The 26,276-nt window shown below is 42.5% G+C and overlaps 1 protein-coding gene across 1 annotated transcript in view; it reads right to left on the bottom strand.

The window, feature by feature from the left end:
- camta1a (calmodulin binding transcription activator 1a) overlaps positions 1–26,276 on the bottom strand; it is a 396,495-nt gene that overhangs the window by 67,208 nt on the left and 303,011 nt on the right. Inside the window, 1 exon segment of the mRNA XM_042492229.2 lies at positions 21,770–21,841. Within this exon segment, the coding sequence (XP_042348163.2) occupies positions 21,770–21,841 (72 nt within the window).

Raw genomic sequence — 26,276 nt, forward strand, 5'->3', positions numbered from 1 at the left:
CGGAGACAAAGGGAAAAAGGAAAGTCAGTATCCTCCATTTAACCCTTTGAAACCTGGATAAACATCAGTTTTCTTGTGCTGAATTAACATGACTTCCACAAGCATTTTAACCTTTGAAACCTGGGCAAAGTGGTTGATTATTTGGAAAAGAAAAACAAAAAAACAGTCAAAGGTGACAAGAATACTAATCTGAAAAAGAAAAAAAAGAAAATTATTTAAAATTATCAAAATGCTTGAAAAGTCCAGAAAACTATATTTACAGTTACTATAATTATATATATATATATAATTAGATATACGAAATTATGTTTGGGCAATTTCCTTGGTTATTTTTGTTTTGTTTTTCCTATTTCTAATTTTCTTCTAACTTTTACTAATTTCTTGCTTGGGTCATTAAGTTTAGTTTAGTTTATTTGATATAGACATTATAGTAGCATTAGAAATGCACCTTTGTCCCGATTAATCAGTAATGTGGATATAATGATTAAGTGGGTAAAAGCAAATAATAGAACGGCTACAACATTCTGGTATATTCAGAAAATTATATTATTATACTTTAACGCAGCCTTAAAAACTCAAAAATTGAGTAAAATCCACTATATATCAAAATTAAGTGCTTTTTTTTTTTTTTGTTTACAATCTTAGAATGGACATGCTACACACTTTTGGACCGTGACCCACCGGTTGGGAACCACTGTTTTATAATATTAACATATTGCCCAGCCCGAATCCAAGGTCATCCTTGCTTTGCATACGAGGGGTTAGTGTTCACCTCTTCTGAGCTCCCTCTGATAATGACTAAATAGCGAGACAGAAATTGAATAGGAGTGCTTATTCTGAAAGATGTTCAAATCAGAAAAATGACAGGTAAATTTGGGGAAATATTCATCAACTCCCTGGGAAGCCATGTTTCTTATAACACCTAATCCTTCGTGAGGCAAAGCACAGTGAGGACTGGAGTGCCGGTGTTAATCAGCCAGAGGAGAGCCAAATTGCAGCAACTACATTAAGCCGTTAAGCACACCACGTCTCCAAATTGTTTGAGGTGTCTCACTGAGATGAATGCTTCTTCTTATGAATAATACATCATGCACATAGAAAACCAGACTTTATATAAATGTGCATGTGAGCGCACATGCACACGGATACACGCAGCAAACGCATGTGTGCGTCTCTTGCTGAGACAGCTGTGCAGGATGGGGCGTTTGTGCACACCAGAGATCAGCAGGGTGATGTTTCCAACACTTTTTTTTCAGTCTGAGTGAAGTCCAGGATCAACTAGCCTCCACCGGCACTTCACACCAAACCCGCACCACCTCATGTCTGTCAGTGTCAAGGTTGAGCCTATGAAATGTTTATGATTCAGGAGCTGTAGATAAGATGGAGATTGATCTGGATTGAAAGGCAAATAAGATTGCCAAAGCCCAGAGTCAGCTGAAAAGCTGGCATAGGGAGCAGAGAGGGGAAAGGAGGAGAAAATGCATTAACACAGGTCTGGCCCTGAGAGAGCACATAGTAATGAGTACCCCCTCTACACACACTGCATGCTGGGAGAGAGAATATGGACACACCATCATGACCAGCTGATTGATGCCGTGCGCGCGCGTGTGTGAGTGTGACTGTGTTTGATCCGTTTGCCTGATTGCTGCCATGCTTGAGACTTGCAGCTCTCGACTACTGACACTATCTTTGTTCTGTGGTGTGTTTGAAAGGCAGGGCTCACCTAATGATGCTATCAAAAAACATTAGGTATATTCAGACTAGTTGCTGGCTGATATTCAAAATTTATAGGTTTGACTCAATGGCTGCATATAACGATGGAAGCCATCATAACTTGCCAAAAATATAGTATGCCAAATATATATATATATATATATATATATATATATATATATATATATATATATATATATATATATATATATATATATATATATATATATATATATATATATATATATATATACTGTTACCGACAGGGACATCGACCAAAATAAAAGATTAAAATACACATCAAATGAATGTTTTTCAAATACGGTGTCATTTTAGGTAATTCTTATCATGCTTAGGTTCTAGTGATTATTTTTCTAATAACTTTAGTTTTAATTGGATATTTGATGCTATAAAAAGGGGATAATGAGATTTTCTTGTAAGTACATTTGTTTTGATGGTTTTAAGCTTCTTTTCTGCAAACAAAATTTAGCATTATCACACTAACCATTGGGGGTCCATATACTAATGGGTGACGTTACAGTGGCTACATCCATTATTGTATACAGTCAATGTCACTGAATGATTATGGCAGCACTGGCAAAAAGTGGAGACTCCATGTCCGTCTTTATATACAGTCTATGGTTTGACTACATGCAGTTTTATAGGTCTGAGTCAGGAGACAAAGGAACGTTCTATAAAAGAAGTTTTAATGTGAAAACATGTTAAGAAAGTGCCACTTAGTAGCACACCATCAAAACTTCATGGGAGTATTGTTAGCTCTAGCTCTTTTTAACACCCTGGTGATAACATATCAGCTTTGATTTACGATATCGAACTCTGAAACAAAAGGGGAAATGATGTCATCAAATGGAGCCTTTTTCAAAGGCCAGAGGAATCTGCGTGCATGCATTAATATGTGTATTTGTGTGTGTGCATATGGGACGGGTGGAAGGATGAGACCCTTTGATGTATCCCCCGACGGCCCTGGCCAGCTTGCAGGAGAGGAACAGAGCAGAGGCCACCAGAGAGTTGGGCCCCGAGCCCCGGGGCCTGTTCTTTCCCTCCCCCTCTCAGCCTGCCTTCCCCTCCCTCCTCTGATCAATACTGGGTCCTAATCACAGAGGACAGTATGGTAGTCCTCTCTTTCTCTCATCTCCTCTCGCACTTTTTCTTCTCATGGTGTTACAACCTCTGCCTCTACCACGCTACTGCCAGCGAGCATAAATTACACAAACTTGTGTGTCCTCTCTGTGCGTGTATGTGTCCATATGTGTCCACACTTTTGCATGTGTGTGCAACATGCATTCTGCCAGTGTTTCGATGCATATTTGCGAAAGGGAGTCGGTTTGAGTCTCTGTAAATACGTGAACAGGCTTATACAAGGCTGTTAAAATGTGAGCATGTGTCTGTGTACAACAAGATAAGAGAATATCCTTGAAAAAGCAACACCAACATAAACCCCAGTGAATTATGAGCAGCATGCATAAACTTGAATAATAACACATCCCCTCATTTCGGTGGCTTTATCCCAGTTATCTAATTGCCTGTGTCTTTTTTTCCCTTTAATAAACTAATGAATGTGGCTTGGGTTGAGGCCTGGAATCATATAGGCAGCAATAAGTAGCACTGCTTTAAACCCCCAAACTGCATCAGAACAGCTGAATAATTTGTAGGAGAAATAATTACGGGGCAGAAGAGCAGGCATCAATCCTGGAACACCGACAGTGCCCTCGCTGGAAACTACCTCACCCATAAGCCAAGGCTCCATTAGGTATTGTCTGGGGCCTACAGGCTAATTTGTTTGCATCAATAATACATTCAAAGGATTTATCTAACTTGCAAATGAGTGTTCATTTACTGGTCCAAGAGGCAGGGAGGAGAGGAGGCAGCAGGAGAGAAGGTGTGAAAGGCTGAAACAGCTGGTTGGGGCTATCTGGGACACAGTTAACCCTTTGCTAGGCAGCAGGATGGTGGTCCATATCAGTGCTGGAATGTAACTAAGGACATTTACTCAAGTACTACTCAAGTACAAATGTCAGGTACTTGTTCTTTAGCTGAGTCATTTCTTTTCACAGTTTATACTTTTACTCCACTACATCTCGGAGGGAAATACTGTGCGTTTTACTTCACTACATTTAACTGAACGCTTTAGTTACTTTAAAAATTGAAATTTTTGCATAAAAACAAAAGGATAGGGAATTAAATGTGATGCTTTTTGTTATAAATTAAGCTACCCAATTACACAAGTACAGTTTATACAAGTACAGCTGAAATGATTAGTCAATTAATCATTAGCTGATTGACAGAAAATTAATTGGCAACTATTTTCTTTTACTTTCTTTTTTAAATTTTTTTTTTAGGCTTTTAGCCTTTACTTGATAGGACGGCTTATTGTGTGAAAGGGGGAAGAGAGGGGATGACATGCAGCAAAGGGTTGTTTTTTTTGTTTTGTTTTTTCCATTTTTCTGCACGGGGAACAATTATTTAATAAACATTTAAGTCTTCTTTGTTTTTTTTTTAAAATAGTTTCGAGTTTTGAGGTCTTTATAGATTTTTTCTGAATTGAGTACTTGAGTACAAATATATTAAGAGACATTTAAGTAGACAATGTTTACATTTTTTTTTTAATTTTGTGAATATTGTTGAGTTTTCATTTTTTTTTCTGAATTGGATATTTTGGCAATTATTTTCTAAACATTTGTTTTAAATATAACATTAAAAAAACAACAGTTTAAAAAACACATATAAGTAACATATATATAAGTAAAAAAATAGTTCTTTTACTAAAGTAAAGAAACTGCATACTTACTCCACCCCTGGTCCATATCTACCAGTTAGTCAGTACTATTCAGAACTGGTTGGTTCTGACATGCTTGGATAACAGCCAGTGTTTATGTAGGGCACAGAGAGGCCAAGGTGCTGGTGACCAACCCTTGGAAAGGCATCAAAAAATGAAGCAGAGAGCCCCCTCACAGCCACAACTTATTACCTGCTGCACCGAATATTCTCTGATCGTCTGCCAGGTGACAAAATGACAAAGAGGAGTGAATGTGAGTGTCTCTGTTAGAAGATGGGGATGTGGCATTAGTGAGATACGGTGGGCCTTGGGGGACACTGGGATTCCCACTGCCTTTTGATCTCCATACTACGTCTCCCACAGGTGATACCAGGACACGCAATGCCAAAAGAATTGGAGAGAAAACGTGAGAAGATGAGGGTTATCAAGAGTGAGCTAGTGAGAGAGAAACAGGAGAAGAGAGAGAGAAAGATGGGAGAGGAGGAAGAAAGCTGGCCACGAACATATGCTGCCTCTCTGTGCCAAGCCCCACTGGCTCAGGCAACCCACGCATACACTGCACTGCTGCTGCTGTTGCCACTCCAGCCCTCTCCAACACCAACACCATGGCACTACTTAGTCAAACAAAGCTGGAGAGATGAATCTGGAAAGAGACGGGGTCTCCCCAGCCTCAGCACTGCCAGGGTAGGGCTGCTTGGCTTGGATAACACAGCCTGATTATACACACACACAAAAACAAACACACACATACATATACATATACAGAGTAGTGGCCTTCAGCTGTTTGGCTAGCAAACCTCCTAAATTTGTGACACTTCTCTTGTGGGCCACCGTTCAACAGTGTATGATGAGCTGTGATAGGAGAGAGGTTTTTATAATCTCTTTATGGACTAGTCACTTTCACTTTGATTACTTAATGGTAAAAGCTGCAAATTATGAATTTGGTCATGCCAGGTTTAAAAATTGAGCAATATATTTTTAGTTGAACACAGTGAAATACTTTTGCAATCCTTGTAGGGTAAATCAGTTGTTGACCAAATGTGGGTGTACGTTAGGATAGTCGATATCAACCCAAAGGACACACATTTAAGGGGAAACTTCTGTATTTTTTTAAACTTGGACTATTTTCCCATCATGTTGTTTCTAAGTGACAATTTTTTGAAAGTGATCCAGTGTTGAATACTTTGGTAGTAGTGAAACAGGTGCAATGTAACCACTCGGAGCAGGTGCACCTTTCAATTTAATCAATCGGTTTGTGGCATCACAGACGGGCTGCTAGCCCAGCACCTGCTAATGTGTGCTCACCTTTTTTCTCTGATAACTAACACCTATTTCTGATCCAGACTCTCAGGAAGTCCTTACAAGGAGCTGAATTATCCACAGACCTGGTGACTTAAAGCAGTTTCATGTTCAAAAATCAGTGTTTTTCCAGTACTGCTTAGTGGAAGGGCTGCTACAGGGGCTGACGTCAAAACACAAACGGCTCTATCTACAGCCAGTGTTTGTCTTGTCACTTATGGGTCATTGTAAAAACACGGCTGTGCAACATGGCAATCTCCATGGAAGAGGACCCTCTTCTTATGTGAGTATAAAATGGCTCATTCTAAAGTCACGAAAACACAGCAATTCTTGTTTTCAGGTGATTATACACTAAAGAATTTCTGTCAGTATACACACCCAAATGCTACACACTGAAATCTTCAAAGTGCCTGTTTTTGCCACTTACAGCCTCAGATTGGTATTATGGGTCTCTGGCAACATTACAGAAAAGGTCAGAGGAAGGACACAACATTTTCTGTACCTTTTGCTTGTTCCTGTTTCTTTTGTGTCGCGAAAGGAGAAGTCTCACTGTGAAATCTTGTGAACTTTTTCCACATTGTCGAAATTAGCTAAATATTAAAGCCATGTTGCTGAAAGTCCTGTAGACAAGACTAAGATACACTTTCTGTACTCAAACACAACAAACTATAACCAGCACTCCCCTCTCCAACTCTCGCTCATGTTTCCATGTTTTCTTCCTGCAACCTCTTGTGACATTTCAGAATGAGACTTTGCCTTTGGTGAGACTTGGACCTAAAACAGACTGGAACAAGCAGAAGGTATGAAAAAATCTGATTAAATGTCTCTTTAAGGTCCTTTCCCTAATGTTGTTAGACACTCACAATAACAATCTGAGCCTGAACAATCACTTTTAGTGGGTACATCTGCCCCAAGTGGTTACATTGCAACTCGTTTTGCCACCACCAGCTGCATCTCTTTCTCTCTCAGTACTGGACCAATTTAAAAAAAAAATATTTCCACGTGTGACTTAGACACAAATCATTGGAAAATAGGGTCCAAGTTAAAAAACATGGGAGTTCACCTTTTGTTGTTCAGTTAGCTCTTGTCTTAGTCATGACAAATTATACACAAACAATTAAATCCTGTGTTAGTTGAGGGGACGCTGGGCAGAGTATTGTGGATTCTGATTGCATTATATTTTTCTGTTGAAGACTAACCACAGAGTTTAACAGTTTGGAGAAGCTGTGTGTGTGTGTGTGTGTGTGTGTGTGTAGTTACCGATACTGTGATGTTTGATGTACTATACACCTAAAGGTATCATTAACACTGACAGTCCAGAAGGTTCAATTCAGTTTTTACCGCTTAAACATTTTATGAGCGCCAGATTTCAAATTTGCAGAAAGGTCACACACTAATATTTTTCACACAATACTTAATAAGATTTTTAAGTTATATCATTTATGTATGAAATACTTTGCGTAATGAGGCGCTTACATTAACCGCTGCAGTGCGGCTAGGGGGGTTCGGCAAAAAATGTTTCAAATAATGACTGTCCATGTATTTGATTTTACCATGTTGTTAAAGGAAAGGAGGTCGGGTGGTGTGGGAGGGGGCAGCGAGTGGAGGGAGAGGGAGATCTGAATGGCTTTGGAACAGTGCTGAACATGGCTCCCCACTGGGACTCACACCAAGGGCAAAAAAAGGGAAAAAAAAGCAAGCAAACATCAGCAGCACACAGATCCAAATTGCTTGCTAACACACACGTATACACACACACACACACACACACACACACACACACACACCCCTGCACACACTCACAAACCCACACATAATAGGCCCATACAAGAATGCAGACACACAGACACCCTCAGACGCCCAGATATATAATAACAAATGCTTGTATAACACAGAAATCAAATTCAGGGTTCATCTTGCAATCTGAGCCTCGCAAACTCAATTCCCCTCTGCCGTCTAGCCGCCCTCACGTTCCACGCCTTTTCCGTGCGAACGAATGGGGTCAGTATCGTCACATAAACATCATCCTCTGCCCCCCCCACACCTCCGCCACAGCCACTCTCTCCCCTTTCTCAGTGAATGGATGCTGAGCACTGGTGCATATCTACGCAGGGATGGCAAGGGCACCGAGGAGAGAAAATCAATACTATATCTCACCACTAAGCACAATCCCAACCAAAAGCAGCTGGAGTTTGCAGGTTGCTCCATAAACTGGACGGCTTCATCTGGCTGGCCGCTGTGTCGGTGGATTGCTACAGTAATGCACTAGAGCACAATGGCCTAGGCCAGAGCCTGCCAGACACAGGGGTACACGTACACAAAATAACACACACACACACACACACACAGACAAACAGCACGCTCCCAGGGGCTGGGGAATAGCAATAGCAATGAGAAAAACTCTCATGAGGCAGGAACAGGGTTGACAAACACACTCTCTCCTCCGTCACAAGTAAGGAAAAGCACCCCCGGACCATTTAGCCCACCCTTACTGTGGACTCACACACACATGCACGTACACACATATACATTTACACACATAGCATACACAGAGGGCCCTTAAAATACCTGCTCTAAAAATAGCAGGCGGGAAGCGGGAAACGGGACTGAGGCTATTATTATTGCGCACACGTCCTGCCTGGTCCCACCAAGGAAAGGGAAGAGACTAATGATTTTCCTGGTGCAAGCAATTAAAAAACTATTTGTCACCTGCCAGGCTGCATATGACGTTAGGGGCCTTGGCAGAGGACCACAGAGTAACTCACACTGTACACACACACAAAGTTGCCTTAGCAAGCAGTCCAGAGGCTGAAATGTTGCATGAGAAACAGGTGAAGCTGGAGGGTTTCAGGGAGGAAAAAAAAGAAAAATGAGGTAAGAAGGGAGGAAACGGTGCTTTGGATAGAAGAACAGAGTTGGGTAAACGGCTGATTTATCCGGACAGGTTAATACCAGGCCAGACAGCGCCTCAGACAGCACACTGCCATCAGGAAGTCATGTAATATTTAGACTCCAACCAATGAAAGTCATTCTCCCGCTGCTGGGCTCCTGGCTAAAATAGAAATGTATATTCCACCCCTCCTTCTACCTCCCTCACGCCTTAAGAGCACACGAAAAAGAGAGATGCCAACTCTCCGCCATCCACATCCCACCCTGGCTCTGCCTCTCTCGGGCTGCGTCCCCTGGAGAACAGCCGGAAACATGCAGGTTTATAAACACGTTCATTTCAACTGAATTGCTGTAATCCCTGCTGGATTTGTCTAAGTGGTTTAAGGAATTTTGGCACACACAAGAAAAAAAGTCACATTTCACTGAAAAGCAACACTTTTATATGGTTAAAGGGATAGTTCAGATTTTTTGAAGTGGGGTTGTTTGAGGTACTTATCCATAGTCAGTGCATTATTTAGTGTAGTTGTCAGTCAGCACGCCCCCAGTTTGGAGAAGCAGGCGGGAATTAGACACGTAAACAAAGCAGAGTATCGCTTGGATGGGCGTGGCAACAAAACGTATTTCATCCACCTAAGAGTCCCAACTATAAAAAAGTCAATGTCAGCTGTTGACAGTTTCAGTTCTCCATCTATGCTTTTGCCAAAACCACTAAACTCCACTGACAAAAACAATAGTTTTAGCTCACTGTACACAGGAGCTGCTGTCTATCATTGCTTCAATTAGTGAGTTAGTTTTTTTTTTTGCTAATGTGGACTTTGATGAATCTGAACTACCCTTTTAAACACCAAAGTCACACATAAACAAAATGGCTTCTCAAGGCAGCAGTAGTCAAGCAGCTCCTGTGTTCAGTGATGTTAAATCGCTGCTTTTCTCAATGGAGTCTGGCTTTGAAGAGTGTGCTACAGTGGCTTCATTTTCTAATTGGAAATCACTCTCTGAAATGAATGGGATAGTTCAGGATTTTTGAACTGGGGTTGTATGAAATACTTGTGTTTAGTCAGTGTATTACATACAGTTGCTGGTGGTCAGCGCGCTCCTGATTGCAAGAACAAGGGCTCAATATCTCTGCCTTTTTTCTTTTTGCTAATTTTCAGGTGTTTTTTTTTTTGTTTGTTTTTGAAGAAATCATGCCAATTTGCTCAGGTTTCAAAGAGCGGACTTTCATAGCAGACTCTTGCCTGCTTCACAAAACACTATATAATATACTGTCTATAAATACTCATACAAACCCACTTCAAAAAATGTGAACTATCCCTTTTAATAACTCACTGTTTGTGTTTTGCTACAGGTTGTGTATTAGGAGGTAAATAAACACTTCATGGAGATGAGGAAGAGGCTGTCAAATATGAGTTATCTAACGGGGGCACTGGGGAAGCCAGCTTCTCTTATGTTATGTTTTGTAGCTCTCCCCTGATGGGATCCAAAAAAGGAGGGGAGTCTCTCCTTTGCAAAGTGCATGAGGGTTAGGATGGGCCACACAGGGGGCACTCAGGCAGACTAAAACCTCCCACTATTTATAAGGAAACATCCTCTGATGCTGCCACAGGAGGCCAATATTGGGCTATGGGAGACAAGCCATATAAATTGGGAGGGGGCAGTAAATAATATTAAGACAAGCGTTATGCCTCCCTTGCACTACGCAGCCCTATCCAGATCCAGCTTCAAGCGTACACTCGGCTGCAGTAATTTATGAGGCAGCTCGTTAACGTCGGGTGATTTGCACTGCTCGTTTGCTCCCGCTCATCTCTACCAAATGATATCATCTTCTACCTCTAATCTTCCAACTCTAATCCCCCATTCTCCAAGCACCTCCGCCCCTCCCACCTCTTGTTTCCTCCTCTCCTAGCCTTCTACATTTTGCTTTCTCTCTCCCTCCTCTTCTCAATCCTTGTGTCTTCTCAGGTTTGTGTGGGCGAGTGTTAAGATGGGGGAGCAGACACAGATAGGAGCTGAGCCATCCCACTGAAGGGTGTGTGCGCATGTGTGTTCAATATGACATCTATCCAGATCAAAAAAGACTAAAAGAAGTCTGGTTTGACTCTGAAGGCTTTATGTGCCCTTGTAGTTACTTTTCCACTGCCCCCTACTGAGAGAGAATGAGAGCAAGAGCCAAAAAAAAAAAAAAAAAGAGATTTTCTCTCAAAACTTGCAGAGGGGAGAAAGCTCAGCAATCCTGGGGAGACAGTGGCAGAGAGAAATAAAGACAGATAGAGCGCTGGAATGAGGGGTGGGGGTCAGAGCAGAACAAAAAGCAGAAACGAATAAAAGAAGGGGATATGGAGCGAAGGCACACAGATGAAAACAATGTTCATAACAGAGATTGTTATTGACAATTAGGGAAACGAATGGCATTGTTTTTATCCATAATAAAATACCTTTGAGGCTCCCAGATCCTCACTCTTCGCATTCATCTAATGAATTGATTCAACCACATTGGCCCAATACTTTATCTTTATCTTATATCTTTTCCACAAACAGTCCTTAGTCTCTTCATCCCTAACCCGCAGAGAAATCAGCCCGTCTCCGACCAGATGCAGCTAACGCCCTCAAATAGACAGATTTTCACAATGAAAATTGGCAATTATAGAAATTGCAATCAGAGCTGTTGGTGTGTATGTTGATGAGCAGTGGCTGGTTAAAGGGGAATTGAGATCGATATCAGACTGAATGCAGAGTGAATGACTCTGGCCTTATATTACCATGGCTCCCCTTTGCTCCTCTCCTCAGTCTTCGGCGCACACTTTCCCTGTCTTCCCTCTTACCTCCATCCTTCCCTTCGCTGTCTCATCTTTCCCTCTATGACACATCCAAGCGATCGTGTCGGGATGTCAGCCCTCATCCACGGCTAATTGGGGCTCAGAGGAGTAATCAGGGCAGGACAAATCGGACAGTTCTGGTCATTAGCTGTGACCAGTGTTCTCTGGGAGGCTGGGAGATGCGCGCACACTTCTGCCATCATGCCTGAGCCGGCGTAGTGACACGGGTAGATCTGTGGCTTGACATAAGTGGGGAACACAGAGATTGGCACAGCACAGAGCAGACTTAGTGTGGAGCCATTGATCTCCTCTGCTTTATAACACGCACAGGCAGGATGTAAACACAAATAAGCCCGGCTGGTGATTCACAGGGACTCATATGAGGCAGCAAAAGACTTGAAGAGAGAAAGCTCATCGAGTACAACGAGGGTGATATCAAATCAGGATCGAGGTTTGTCGCAAGGCTCTTCAACAAGCTTACAGTGGCAGAACTATTTTAATCTCGATGCTTGCATTATCAGCAAGGGACTCAGACATTTGATTCCTGCTGTAGTTATGCCTACAGACTTTTTAAAGACTAAACTCTGGCACACTCTCACATCTAAAGATGGCACAATGAGCCTGTTTAGACCAAGTATTAGGTGATTGGACAGCCAAGACTCATCACTGTTCACACCTGTGTTCATTATCCACCTCCAGCCTGTGTTCAGATTTCATTAATGCCCTGCGCACAGTTATTACGTCCACACTGTTTAGTTCTCTTGCAAGCTTGCTACTCATGTTAGTGGTTGTGTCAGTACAGCTGGAGATATTGCTATTTGCCTTCCATCGGGCAAAATGATGGATGTCACCAAAACAACCACCACGTCCTGCACTGATGACGTAGTTGTTGTCAGAGATGCATAAGGACAGCCTTAGAGTTTAAAATACAAAAGATATGTGATCAAATGTGTCCCCGACCATGACGATCGGATCATCCAAAACGCATGTTAATACCAGGTGTGAACAGGACCTATGACATTTTGCAAAGAATGGGGATCTTGCAGGATCACTATTTGCAAGATTACAATGAGATTCATTTTGAGATTATTTGTCATCCTGCTCCTGGAAAATATTATGCCAAGAAAAATGACATTTAAGCATTTCTTTACATGTTTGAAAAATACATAACTCCAGAACAAAAAAACAAAAGGCGTCTTATTTCGACAGTCAAATCGGCATCAATATAATCCATTAAAAAAATGCAGTTGGGTTAAAACTTTATATTTTAAATTTTGTCGCCTCAACAGTCAGCCTCAGTTGGTTAGTTGCACATTTAAGTGGGAGGAGGCTGTGGTAATGAGAGCTGAATGTTTCAAAATGAAGATTTCTCACTAAAATAAATGCCAGTTGGTGGATCACATATATGCCGAATTAAACGCAGACTCTTGTTCATGCCACAACTCCACCACTTTTCCACAGTCCAAGAGAACTGTGACTTGTTCATGTTATTGCTCTTCCCCGAAATCCCCTTTGTGTTTATCGTCTACTTGCTTTGCTGCTTCTTGTTTGGTGCTAGAGATGATGAATGGCGCAGCTATCCTCAACTATTTGAATGAGCTAAGACTAAAAAGTTGCAATAATTTTTAAAGTTTTTGAAACTGTTGTAAGGGCAAGATGAAAAAAAGATTAACTGAAGACTCGGATTAAGTATTTTTGACCCCCTTTCAACTGACAATCAAGATTACAGGAGCATGCACCAGGTGAGGTACAACTCATGATTTTATTTGTCTTTCATTTGTCTTTGACAGTGAAATTGCTTGAAAAGTCCTTTAACCAGTCCTCTGTGCTCTTTGGAGCCAGCCAGTAGAAAGACAGCAGGATTTGTAGAATATCATGCAAAATATGGGTGTCAATAACATTCTTGGAAGCCACAAAATGTAAACATTTTGATGGCTGCTCCTTCTCAAAAACGGGGCGTGTGACTCTGGAGCAAGATGAATGTCAATTCATCTTACTGGCAGAGGCTTAACCTTTCAGGGTAACTGAATTATTTAAGCACCACATACCTGTTGTGGGCCTCTGTTTCCCCGTCTGGGCTGAGGCTGGTTAGGAGGCTGCATGAGTCTATGGCCATGCACGCCTCTTTGGCCGCAGAGTGAAAATGGCAAGACAAATGCGGCGGGGGATTTGTGATAATTGGCCGTGCTGGTGGGCTAGGCGACGGGCCTAGAGAAAAGGTCGCAGGCACTGAGAAACAGATCAGTCTGCCAGGAGGAGAGGAGGTTCTGCGCGCCTCTGGGGTTTCGCTCAACTTCTCTCTCGTTTTCTTCATGTGGGGAGAGAGCGCTCCAGCAGGGGCCATTAATTAAGCACCAGAATAACCTTCAATTTGTTTAGAGGTCAGACGCCCCAGTGTCACTGTTTTGGGCAGAGACCAACTCAAAACTAGCTCCATGTTGTCTCCCTGAGAGGAAACAGAGGTGCTCAGAAAACTAGAAGTGATAGCAGAGGGTGGGACATATTTGTTTATAAGTAAAGAGGAATGAGTGGGTTAATGTCAGATGCAGTGTTTCTGTGTGACTGCACACAAGGAGGAGGAGAAGCGAAGGAGATGAGGGGAGCCACGGGGACATGGCTCACACCCCGACATGCTCGTGAAGCAGCTGTTCTCCTCATGGCAGAGAGAGTGGGGGCCTGCCAGAAGCAGCATGCTGCTGAGAGCATCATGGTCTCCTACCATAGCGCAGAAACAGAAGCCTAACACACACACACAGGGAAGCATGTGCACACCCTGACAGATACAGACACACACTCATATTCCATATACTGCCACCCGTTCTCCTGCCAGTCCACTGTTCAGGTTTTGAGTTGAACAGTAATGTCAGGTGGTGGAGTCAAATTCATATGCTATAAATCTAATCTCATACTCTGTAGAGGTGCATTTCCACTTGATACAAACAACAGCCTGCATAGCTAAAGGCAATTATATTTCTACTGCCTCCATTTGCCCCGAGGTTGTAGACAGCCAGTCAAAACCTCGCCAGGTTTCCCTGCCTCTCTACCCTCTCAGTGAAATCAACAGAACGGTGCCCAGGCTCATCCATGATTTATCTCAGTGAAATATTCATTATGTAGCCTTGCATAGTCTGGACATATCTGATGTGAATCTGGACCTGACAGCTCTGCTCCGTCATCACACATCACCTGAGCCACTCTGAATCCGGCACCTGTCTCCCATCGCTCAACACAGAGGCAACTAAACTGATCCGAATGAATAGAGGACTCTGGTAGATATGAAGAATCCATCTGTCTGCCTTTAGCCTGCAGGCATGTGGCTCTGGGTCTGGAGCTACTGTATCCTGCTTGCACACCGACCTGTGACGGATCACTGCAGCAAAGGAGCTACTCAACTTTTCCCATTCAATTAGTTCGAGAGGCCTCTGGCCCCGACCGGTGATGTGGTGGCGTGAGGCGCGATGAGTGTTGGACCCTGCACATGATCTGCTGACAGCGTCGGCCAGGTGTATTGATCTTTGGAGATTGGTGAGCTTGTTATGAGAGGTAAAAAGCATGGGAGTTCAAAGGGGCTGGGTGGTTTTTGATAAATCAGCCAAAAAAAAAAGGACTCTGATGTGGTGAACAGTTAGAGAGGTTAGAACGGAGTGCGTTTCAGCACCATGGACAGCACCACAGAGCCTCCACTGCTCAAGGTTCCCTTAAATCACAGAGTTATCACTGCGCCTGTCAAATTAAGTAACCTTTGAATTATTTCATAAATTAAAATAGTTGAAATACTCTCTAATAGTGCTGGAATGATCACAGGGACAACAGTGACAACTCATTTTCCTACATAACACTAATTCAAGTGGTTCCAAAGTCATTATAATCTGAAGGACTAATGTAATAAGAAAAATGTAACTGCAGTGAATGGCGATATTAATAATGTATTCATGTGAGACAGAGACTAGAGCACAGTGGCCTAAGAGGAGGAAGGTAAGAGGGAGAAAGTGATAGCTGTGAAGAAACAAGGTCGTCAGCATTCCCTCCTGCCTTACGAGTCATTTCATTATCTCATGCCTCTCTCCTCCTCTTTAAAGTAGGAAAAGCGGGAAAGGCTATTGACCCCTCTCTGTGTTCGTGGCAGGCGGCAGGACAAATGAAGTTTCCCCTCAGACCCCCTCCGTATTAATATCATAATTATCCCCACCTCTGTGCCCCCGTCGGCCAGCGCAAACTCCACTGTCTGATTTGATGGAGAGGCGCAGGCAGGGAATTACATTCGATTAGCACTAAACAAGAGAAGGGGACACGGAGCAATGGAATCAATCAGTGCCACCGGGATGGGAGAGATCCGCGGTGTCAGTGAGTGTGTGTCTGTCTGCGTGTCATGACAGCTTATGGATGGATAGAAAGATGTGTAGAGGTAGGGGAGACCAGGGAGAGTTGTGATTCGAGGAGCCACCATTGGAGCTTCCAGAACCTGTATTTTTGGTTACATTTGTTTTTGGTTTTTTTTAGGTAAAACCTTAAAGTCTCTATCAGGTGTGTTTTGTTGTACTGTCCTAAAAAGTCTAGGAATCCAAACAAGCAGAATCAGTGTACTGTGAGCTAAGAATACATGATTAACATGTCAAACTAGCAGCCAGGCTGGTTGACATGAGGTGAAAACATCGCTGGTAAAATGGCTTGAACGCTTGTTACATCTGTCCCCAAACCAAATACTTGCATTTATATTTAAACAAGAATTACAGCCTTGGGCTGTGGGTTTCCGCAAACCGGTCAAGTTGCAGTAACAGCTAACATCCATGTCGGTTCAGACTCATATGTAGCCCTGACAGTTATTTGACAATGATTCAAATATGGATGTTGCTATGAAGAGGCTACAAATTCTAAAACATGGATGTGTCACACACATCGTCAGCCTGGTGACACAGAAGATCTACACAATCAGCACAGTTTGAAGGTCTGTACCCAAGATGAGTGTCACCAATTCAGCATCTGACCAAATATCTCCCCTGTCTGATGAATTATGGTGAGACAAGAACATTATGGTTTCACAGTGAAGTTGACCTTTGACCTTTTGGATATAAAATGTCATCACATTAATATTTTAGCCTATTAGACATGTGTATAAAATTTTAACATAATCTGAGCATGAATTCTTGGGTTATGGCCAAAAACATGTTTTGGGAGGTCACAGTGACCTTTGAACTTAAACTTCTATTTCTAATCACTTCAATCTTGAGCCCAAGTGGACGTTTGTGCCAAATTTTAGGCAATTTCCCCAATGCATTCTTGAGATAACACACATTCACGATAATGCACGGACAAAAAGTCACAGTAACCTTGAACCTTGAACCACCAAATTTGAATCATTTCATTATTGAGTCCAAGTGGATGTTTGTGCCAAATTTGAAGAAATCACTTTAAGGTGTTGTTGAGATATCGTGTTCACAAAACAATGAAACAGTCAAGGTCACAGTGACCTTGACTTTTGTCCTTTGACCACCAGAATCTAATCAGTTTGTCACTGAGTCCACGTTATCCAAGCAATCAAGGGAATGGGACAAATGTATGGACAATGCAAAAACAAAATGCCTCTGGCCATGACTATCAGTGGGGAATAAATAGGTCAACATTATTTTGAAAAAGACATTAATAGTCACAGTAACTTGAATGATTAATTATCTTTTTTCATTTATAGAATTTGAATGACTAGTTATGTATACTTTAAAATAATATGTATGACAGTGGAGTGACTGTATTCAAATCAATTTTGCAACCTGTACACATTCCCTAAAACCATTTTAATATGTTGAAGTAAAAACTGGCTATTATGATGTAAATGTTTTTTGATTTGTTTGGAAAATTGCCAAAATGTGTTACTGTCCCTGGTCTCCTCTATGTTTTTAAGTATGTGGTTATGCACACTTTAGCTGCAACTGGCTGTATTTAAAGGGTCAAAACTTACTGTTGTGATTGTGATGACATGGGGATCTGTGTGGTTTTTGTTAGTAGCAGTGAAAAATGTACCATGGTATGACACAGAGCCCTACTTTCTTTTAAATACCAAATCCTTTGAAATAGGAACTTTTTCTGAGTGACAAACCACACAGTCCGCTCTGGGCAGCTCTCTGTCTCAGCAGCAATTTGGATTCATTGTTTGCAACCCCAGATAACTGCGGTGGTACTTTTCTTCAGTCTCAGCCATTTGCGGGGATGGGCCAGACATTTTAAAGTGGTCTAATGCCATAGAGAGGTGGAGGTAGTGTGGTGGGGATGAGCAGATTGAGAGTGAGAGGTGAAAAGAACAAAAGAAAATGAATGGAGTGAGGGAGGACCCCCCTCGCAGGTCTTCATTCCCGTCCCCTGTCTCATTACCCAGGCTTTGACTCAATAAAGAGTGGATAAAGAGTGGATAAAGAGGCACACACCCACAGGCTAAAACCCCCCTCCCTAAAACACCTTTCACCAACCTAACTCCGTCTGTCTTTCTTGCGCACACATATCCAAAAATACACACACATACACACTGTCCCCTTTCTCCTTTTCTATTCTGCTGTTTCTTTTTCCTTCAAATCTTTAAATCTATCTTTCTCTCCAGCTCTCCCTCCTGTGTTTTTTTTTAGCCTAACTTTTAAAAAGTTGTGTCCATCTCACTCGCTCTCTCATTCACAGTCTGTCTCTACCCTCTCTGTCCTCTGTGTTCTCTCCCTGTCGGTGCTGTGTAATAGGAGTTATTTTCATCCCTGTCTCTCCGTGACTGTGGCCGCTGGATGGCTGAATATTTACATTTTTCACTCACTGGTGACCTTTCCCTGTTGCCGCTCTGGGAGCTCCAGTCTCCTTGCTGCTCTGCTGTTGACAGACTACTGCCTGCAAATCTCATATGGACACAGCAAATGGTACACAGGGAGTCAGGGACAGAGGGTTCAGAGACTGGAGAAAGGTGGAAAAAAGAGATGGAGAGAGACCGTTTTGACTGGGGCTGACTGTCAGTTGTCTGGCTGAAAGTGGCTTGAAGAGACAGAGGTGCTGAAGGTCTATCTGCATCTGCAGAGATATGGACTGAAGTGATCTAATCTTTTACCTCTGGTGTCATTGTGACTGTGGTTTCCTGTCAGCACAGATGGTTGGCAATAAACTGCCCGAAAAGAGATGTAAATCTGCGGTTCTAGGAATTCTCAGTGTCACAGAAAATGCTTGGTTGTAAATAAATGTTTTCGGTTGCGCGCCAGAAGATCCGTTTTTTTTGTCTTTTTGGGTTTTTTTTAAATAAGTGAATGAGTTAGCTACACACCAGGGCCCTGTGAGTCATATAAGATCTACTGAACAGTGTGAGAGAAGGAGAGTTGAGGGCCAGGGATTCACTAACCCAGTTGCTGATATTCTGCAGTAAAAGAAAAAAAGTTGAGTCAGTGAACTCCTAAAAGTTTGATGGTTGTTTACGTGTGTGTAGGCTGAAACTGGCAGAGAGAGATGGTGAAAACGAGGGCTGTAAAAAGTGAGTGACCCCGATTGACCTCAGCTCTCTGCATTAATCCCCTTCTGTTTATATGCATGCTTTCATTCCTGAGTAGTGCTCCTTTAGGCTTGAATTCAACTTAAAGAAAAGGTTTTCGGCTTCAAAAAGTCTTTTTCAAAACTATACCCATGTGCCTATATGCTGAAAACTTGTCAATTGCTGCAAATGGTCTTCCTCTCCATACTGGCCATAAAGATCTTTCAATGATGCAATTCCAATGTAAGTGAAGACAGATCAAAACATTCCTACTGTGCAATAGCTCATTTTTATAAATTCAACTGAAGCTAAAGTAAAAGTAACAATACAACGATGCAAAAATACTCTATTTCAAGTAAAACTCCCACATCTGAAATCTTGCTCAAGCAAAAGTACAAGAACATCATTTTCAAAATGTACATTCAGTTTAAAAAGTAAAATTGCTGCAGAAAAATGGCCCCTTACTGGCACATCACTGCATATTACACAGTGGATTATAAATATACTTTAAGATTATAAATGAATACAAATTCATCAGTGTTTAAGCAGCATTTTAACTTAAACACTTCAGCTACTTTATATTAAATTAGGTAGTTAAGTGCCATTATACTCATTAGGTCAGGCAGACCTTGTAAGATCATGCAGAACAACCACAGTGCCACCCAGCTTAATTTTGGCAAGGTGCTGCAAACATCAAAGAGTCCAAACTAGTGGAGAAGATTCCCACACACTTACATCTGCACAGCAGGTTTGCTCTTGTGAGATATCACAAAATTGGGAACCATTAGTTTTAATTTCTAAAATTATTATTTTTGTCAATAGAGTGGGGAACTGAAGCCGTTAAAGGCTTCCCTGACAAAATGGGCTGTCTGAAGGTAGGACTTTTTCTAGGTGGTTAAAATACGTTTTTTTGCTGACTCCTCCACAGCAGTACATTGCTTAGCTTCTGTGTCAGACTGCAGCCTGCTTCTCCAAACTGGGATTCAGCCGTCAGACATCTACTGAATGTAATACACTGACTATGGATTAGTACCTCATACAATCCTGCTATAAAAATCCTGAAATATCCCTTTAAGTGCAGTTGCTATCTACCACTGGTCAAATCAAGTGGGTATTCTCCAAATGTACAGTCTTCAATATGACCTAAGAGAATTTTAATACAAGAAAGACTACAATTTTAGAAGTTAAAAATGTGACTGACTGAGGTTTGGAATGCACTTTAGTATAAAATAAAGAATTTGTTCACCATCATTTACATTGAAATGGTATTTAAGAATGGGATCTTTTTTGGCCTTTATTGACAGGAGTGGTGATTACAGGTGCCAGTATTTCAATGCACATATGGGAATACCAGTATTGTATTAAGATAGAAGTAAAGAAAATGTGAACCTATGCTTAGAGGGAGCTCCTATTACCACCACAAAATGACTCCGGAAAGTCAACACAAGATTTCCCTGACAGTCTGCAAATGAAAGCAGATTAAAGATAATACACAGCCTCACAAACAGTACAAGAGCTTCCTCTGATCATTCCCAAAGTCTAAACATATCACACTGTGTCTTGTGTTATTTCCAGCATCAAGATGATATATTCCACATACCCTTATTTCATTGTTTTCCTTGCTTTCATTATTTTAATAATACATGGTACCTCTAATCATTTGAAAAATATATTTATGTGAAAATAACCTGAGTTGCCTCGCTCGCTGATTGAACTCAGAAGAGACAGTAAGAGACGTGCTTTTGTCTGCTCGTGTTGTTATGACTGCCTGTGACACGCACAAAGCCAACAGACAGAGAAAGAGAGAAATAAACAGTTGTTGTTTGAAAGCTTTTGTTTGCTGTGGGAACACTCTAATTATTTTGATTAGTATTTAAGCATTGTTCAGGCCAGTTCTTCTCTTTTGTCTTTCCCAACCGGTCTGCTCTGCTCTCTTGCTAACAGACACAGTGAGGCGGGTTGGTTAGACCACAGATGAATTTGTCTTCTGGGTCTGTTCAGTACAGCAGGGATGTTGTGACTCGACAATTCTTGTGTTCAGAAAATACAGCTTAGAGTAATTGAACTGGCGGCAAAGTGTATATATACCAAAGATGCATTTTCTGCGTGCTTTTTTCAACAAGAGTAACTACAGACAGATAGATAGACGGATATATGGACAAACATAGCGGCGGCTCCACACTCCTTTATTCTCTGCATGTGTGCTTTATGCTCCCTTAAAATTGTGTGTGTGAATGGTTGTACGTATCAGGCACCTTCCAACAATAATGGCTGCCATGCTAAACGAGAATGATGAGATGTTTTGGGGAGGTGATCAAAGGACTACTATTTACAACCACTCTCAGCCCGCGGACTTGACGACCCACTGTAAGCACACTATACTGTACGGGGAATGTCTTCCATCACGCTTTTACTGCCCATCACTGCAGCTGTTAGACAGGGGAGATGGCAAAGCTTTTAGCAGACTGAGATACCGCCCTCGTGCTGGACGGCGTGTATGGGCAATGCCATCAGAAAAGTGAATGACTGGGAAAGATAAGGGGAAATGGAGGCTGGGGAGAGAAAAGAGAAGAGAGAAAGGGAGGAGGAGGGAGGGAGGTGGCGGAGTGGAGGGGAGAGGTTGATGTCTGCCTGCCGGCTGTCAAAGGAAAATGCTTCAGTTAAATGGAAACTGATATCATGCAACTCATTCAAGTTCTTGTGGATAGGCTGGGAGAGTTTGAGGGTGAAACTAAAGTGTGGTGAACTGTAGAGGAGGACACAAGTTCTTACCTGGAGCAGCCAGTAGCACCTACGGTGGAAGGTGGGGATGATGGAGGAGTGGACGTAGCAGCCGTACAGACACTGGAAGGAAGGGAGACAGATGAGAGAAAGAGCAGACATTACTCTACAGCAGTGATACTCAATTTATGGCCCTCAGGCCAAATCTGGCCCCCAATAGGGTGGCCCCCCAACCCTTTTCTAATTTGCAATAAAAATAAAATGATTCACATTAGGAATTGTTTTTGTTCTTTTAGTATACATAAGGTGCCAGAGTGCATAAAACAGCATCAAAATAGAACTTGTTTGTCAAAAGAAGTCCCAGTGGAGGATCCCGCGCACCGCCCGACAGAGGTCCTAGCTATGCCCGTAAAAATTTTAGAAATTTCCTAACAATCGAGGGATGTCCTGTAATCCCAGAAATGTCCTAAAATACAAGAAACAAATAGGGCTGCTGCTACTGGCCCCTGGCCTCCTGTCACTTTGCAAAATTGGCCCCCAAACAAAGCAAGTTAAAAATCTCGGCACTACAGTAAGTAAAATGGGCTGACCACTTTGCTGACCATGACAGCTGTGACCTTTGCACCCCTGACCTCTTCCCTCCTTACGGTAACTCCCACATGGACCCTCTGGCAGATGGTCAAGCTATTGTTCTTTGAAAATAAAGACCTGGAAGTGGATGGGGTTGACCGGTCAGCAATGTCCCGGCATCACCGCATGACTCCTTCCTTCCTTTTCCTTCCCTCTCTTCCACTCTCACCCTGTCCTGCTTAGAGAGATCCCCTGACAGAATGATTCAGGTGCTCCCTCCTCCACCCCCCCCATCACCCTGCAGGGCACCCCGGCAACATAACTAAAGCACAGTGTTATTAATATCCTTATCGTAAACAGATAATACTGTGCCTGGGGGCTCGTTACCGCGGAGAGAGCTAGGAAGGGCTGATAACGCCTCCCAGTATCTGGCAGAGGGGCCAGGAGACATTTTTCACCAGCCAGCAGCAGAGGCAACGAAGCACCGTGCAGCGAGGAACAGGCGCGAGGCAGCACTTATCCTCCTCCCCGTCCTCTCTCCTCCTTCAATCCTTCTCTGGGAGACCCAAGCTCCCAGGTGACCCAGAGGGATGGCTAGCCTGCCTTTTGCTTGTTTACAGCAGCAACAAACCCCCAACCCTCACTCGCGAGGAAATAGGCTGTGATTTTGTGCGATATTTGTGAAAGGTGACGGTAGGGTGGATTGCACTTAAGACAGGGAGCTTGGCTCTTACAGGAATAAATCAAACAAGCAGGTCGGGGAGGGTTGAGCTCCAATCCACTTTGGTATAACTCTTTGTTTAGAAATCAGGGGATATCACAGCTGGGGTGATACATGCACTGTTAGTGAGGGCGTGTGCATGCACAGACATGACACAGCTTCATTATTCAGAAGCCGTGTGTTCGATAAGTTGAGGCGGGTTTCCTCGGGCACTGTAGATGTGAACGGGTAGGCAGTAGGGAAGAGGGCAGGAGTGGGGGAAGGGACGAGGGAGCACGGGGGCGTTGGGCTACATTGCTTGGAGGACTGTGTGATAAATCGGTGCCTTGAGATGTGTTATGTGCTCGTCTTGTTTAACTAAAACCTAGTTAAAAAGAGCAGGGCCTGCAGAGGAAGTCAGTCTGTATAAACACTCATTTGCAAACATCAAACCGTCTGATTAATTATTGCAGAGTAGCACAGCACAGCCACACAGACTGGGCACATGGTGAGAGACACATTACATCGCTAAAAAACAAACACATCACACAGATGCACAAACACGTGTGTTTTTTTGCCATATGTGTCCAACACATTCGCACATACAAACATCCTATGACCAGTGCTGAAATTTGCTCATTTGGCATCCTAGACAAGTTTCCCCTGGCCTCCCCACCACACAAAAACATATTATTATCATCTTTTATATTTATATACTTCGCTAACAAACCATAATAAATAAACATTAAATACTGCAAATTTCCACTTTTCTTTTTTTGTACTAGGCCCCAGATTACTGTTGCATTTTCATTTTCTTACTGTAGCCCCATAACACTGCCTGTTTAAGGCTGTAATATCACGCTATTACTCCACCTCACAGGTACAATCATAGAATTGGGGGACAGAGTTGTCTTGCCTTTAAGCCAACAGCGGAGGTTGTAACAGTGGCAAATCAACGTCTGTGTGTGAGGGACAGTCGACAGGATGGGACCACGGCTGTGATTGGTCTGACATATTGACCATGTGTTATGTGTGGGACCCACTGCCAGGAGATTAAAAAAGCTAAGTTAGCAGCTAATTCAAAGAAAAAGAACAGCAACCAAAAATGACCGCAATTCTGGAAAACAATGAGGTTCAAAGGCTCCTTACCCTCCAAGCGAAGACGAGATCAGCCACCATAAAAAAGGGACAGTATATGATTGCTACTGCCATGTTATGTTGTTGTTATTGTTTGGAAAGAGCTGACGATGCGGCCTCATGAAGACACTGTTGCAATGCTAGGTGGCTGAAAGATTAACTGTTTCACTTAAAGTTGGTTAAAATAAAATAAATCCTAAGGTTTGGGGACCCTTTTTAAATTATTTTGATATCTTGAAGGTCATAAAGGACTGGGATGACCAGGCCTAGAAAACAGATAACAACTCTGTATTAGTCTTAGTTGCAATGCCATTATTAATGTAGGTGTACTTGTCCTGAATCAGGTGTACTGTGTAATGATTGTCTGTTTGTTTAATTGTTTAATAGAGTTAGGTGGGTATTTGTTTTGTTGGGTACAGGTTATTTGTTAAACACCAATAAAAACAATATTAGAAAATAAATAGAAAGCGCTGTAGATGCATAAGTTATATGTCACATTAGAGGCTAACGTTGTGTTACATGTCACACCCATTTTTTTTTTCTTTTGGGGGGGGGATTGCTTCCATGATGCTGGTATGCTGTCTAAAATCACACAGTGAAGCGGCATAATGCCAACATAAAAATGGGACTTCATAGCAGCCCTAAGGAGCAATCTCTGTTAAAAAAAGGCTCCTCTTATGACTCACTTTCTTTCTCTAATGCTTTCAAAAGACTCTCCACCACACTGTACTCATTAATCTCTAGCATGTTCTGACTGTGATGATCATTCACTGATGAACTAGACGGACTACAGGTGGTGCCCCTACTTCAGACCGCCTATCAGCAGGAGATCTTTGGATAATTTTTCCTCATTTTCAATTTTTTAAATAGAAAAATGGTTTTCTTTTTTTTGTGTCTGGAGGCGTTGGCAATATTGGTGCCACTGCACGTCTGCCACCGCCTATGACCAAATTCACAAACAACAAAAGTCACATCAGCTTTGACTCTTCCACCAGGTGTTCCATTGTTCCACTCACATCTATTGTGAACCGGTTTCAATACCACCGAACTCTGCGTGTGAGACTTTGAGATAGTGAAGGCATGCAGACTTCCTCTCGCTCTTATTTTTTTCAGTGTACTCTCATCCATTACAGCTGTCTGAAATAGGATGTATGCCTCCTCCCACTCCCATAGCTCTGCCATCCATTACTCCACGCTGGCAACGGACAGACGCTTCCTCCCACTCCCACAGTGCATTGAACATCACATTACTACAGTCAACTACACTTGCTAGCAGCTCCCACATTTCTCCTGTGCAGTTTTGTAAGTATTTATGTCATAAACTGTACTTTGTGCTCTTTTCAGGGATTAGGCGGTCGTGATGCAATAGGCTGCATTGGCCTGTAAGGCATTAAACTGTTTACGCGTTTCACTTCAGTCATGTGTTGCAATACTTCAATGAAAGGTGCTTACAAACAGAAATGCTACCATTCTGTCTGTTCGGTATTTGACTTTACATTTAAATTCTGATACAGCTCTGCATTCAATGCACACAGAAAATTGCAGACTTTTTTATGCTGCTTGTGTGCTAAATAAGCTTGTTGTCTTGTTAATTCTGATTACAGAGAGTTTATTGATATATCATGGTTAATACGGTCTTGCCTAAAGCGCTTGGCCCACTGAGAGTGGGCTGTGGTGACTGTGTGCAGTTGGATGAGGCTATGGCATGCTCCTCAGGATTGACAGGTGGGCCAGTGCAACAGGCCTCTGCGACTCGGGCGACTGGGGAGTGAATAAATTAGCCCCCAGGCTGCTTTCCTCTCCCTCTGTTTACTCCATTTCTCAACCACACAAAGCAGCGTGCCAGACAAACAAGCAGCTTAAAGCATAACACAACTGTTGCACCTGTCAGTACCGATATACAGTAGGAATCAAACACGTTTCGCACACACACGTAAGCTTGGGTGCACCCTCACCCTCCCATCACACTCCCGCCCACTCGCACACAAACAGAATTAGACAATGAGTTCTTAAGCAAAAAAACTACACCCACTCCTAAACACAGCAATATTCAAAGAAGCACAGATTGTTACACTCTTGCACACACCCTTCTGCACAGACACACACACACACACACACACAATAGACGGAGATAGAAAGGCTGGCCAAGAT

This window comes from Plectropomus leopardus, chromosome 9 (assembly GCF_026936395.1).
Source record: "Plectropomus leopardus strain MGB_pleo_1.0 chromosome 9, ASM2693639v1, whole genome shotgun sequence".
In the NCBI taxonomy this organism is placed as follows: Eukaryota; Metazoa; Chordata; class Actinopteri; order Perciformes; family Serranidae; genus Plectropomus; species Plectropomus leopardus.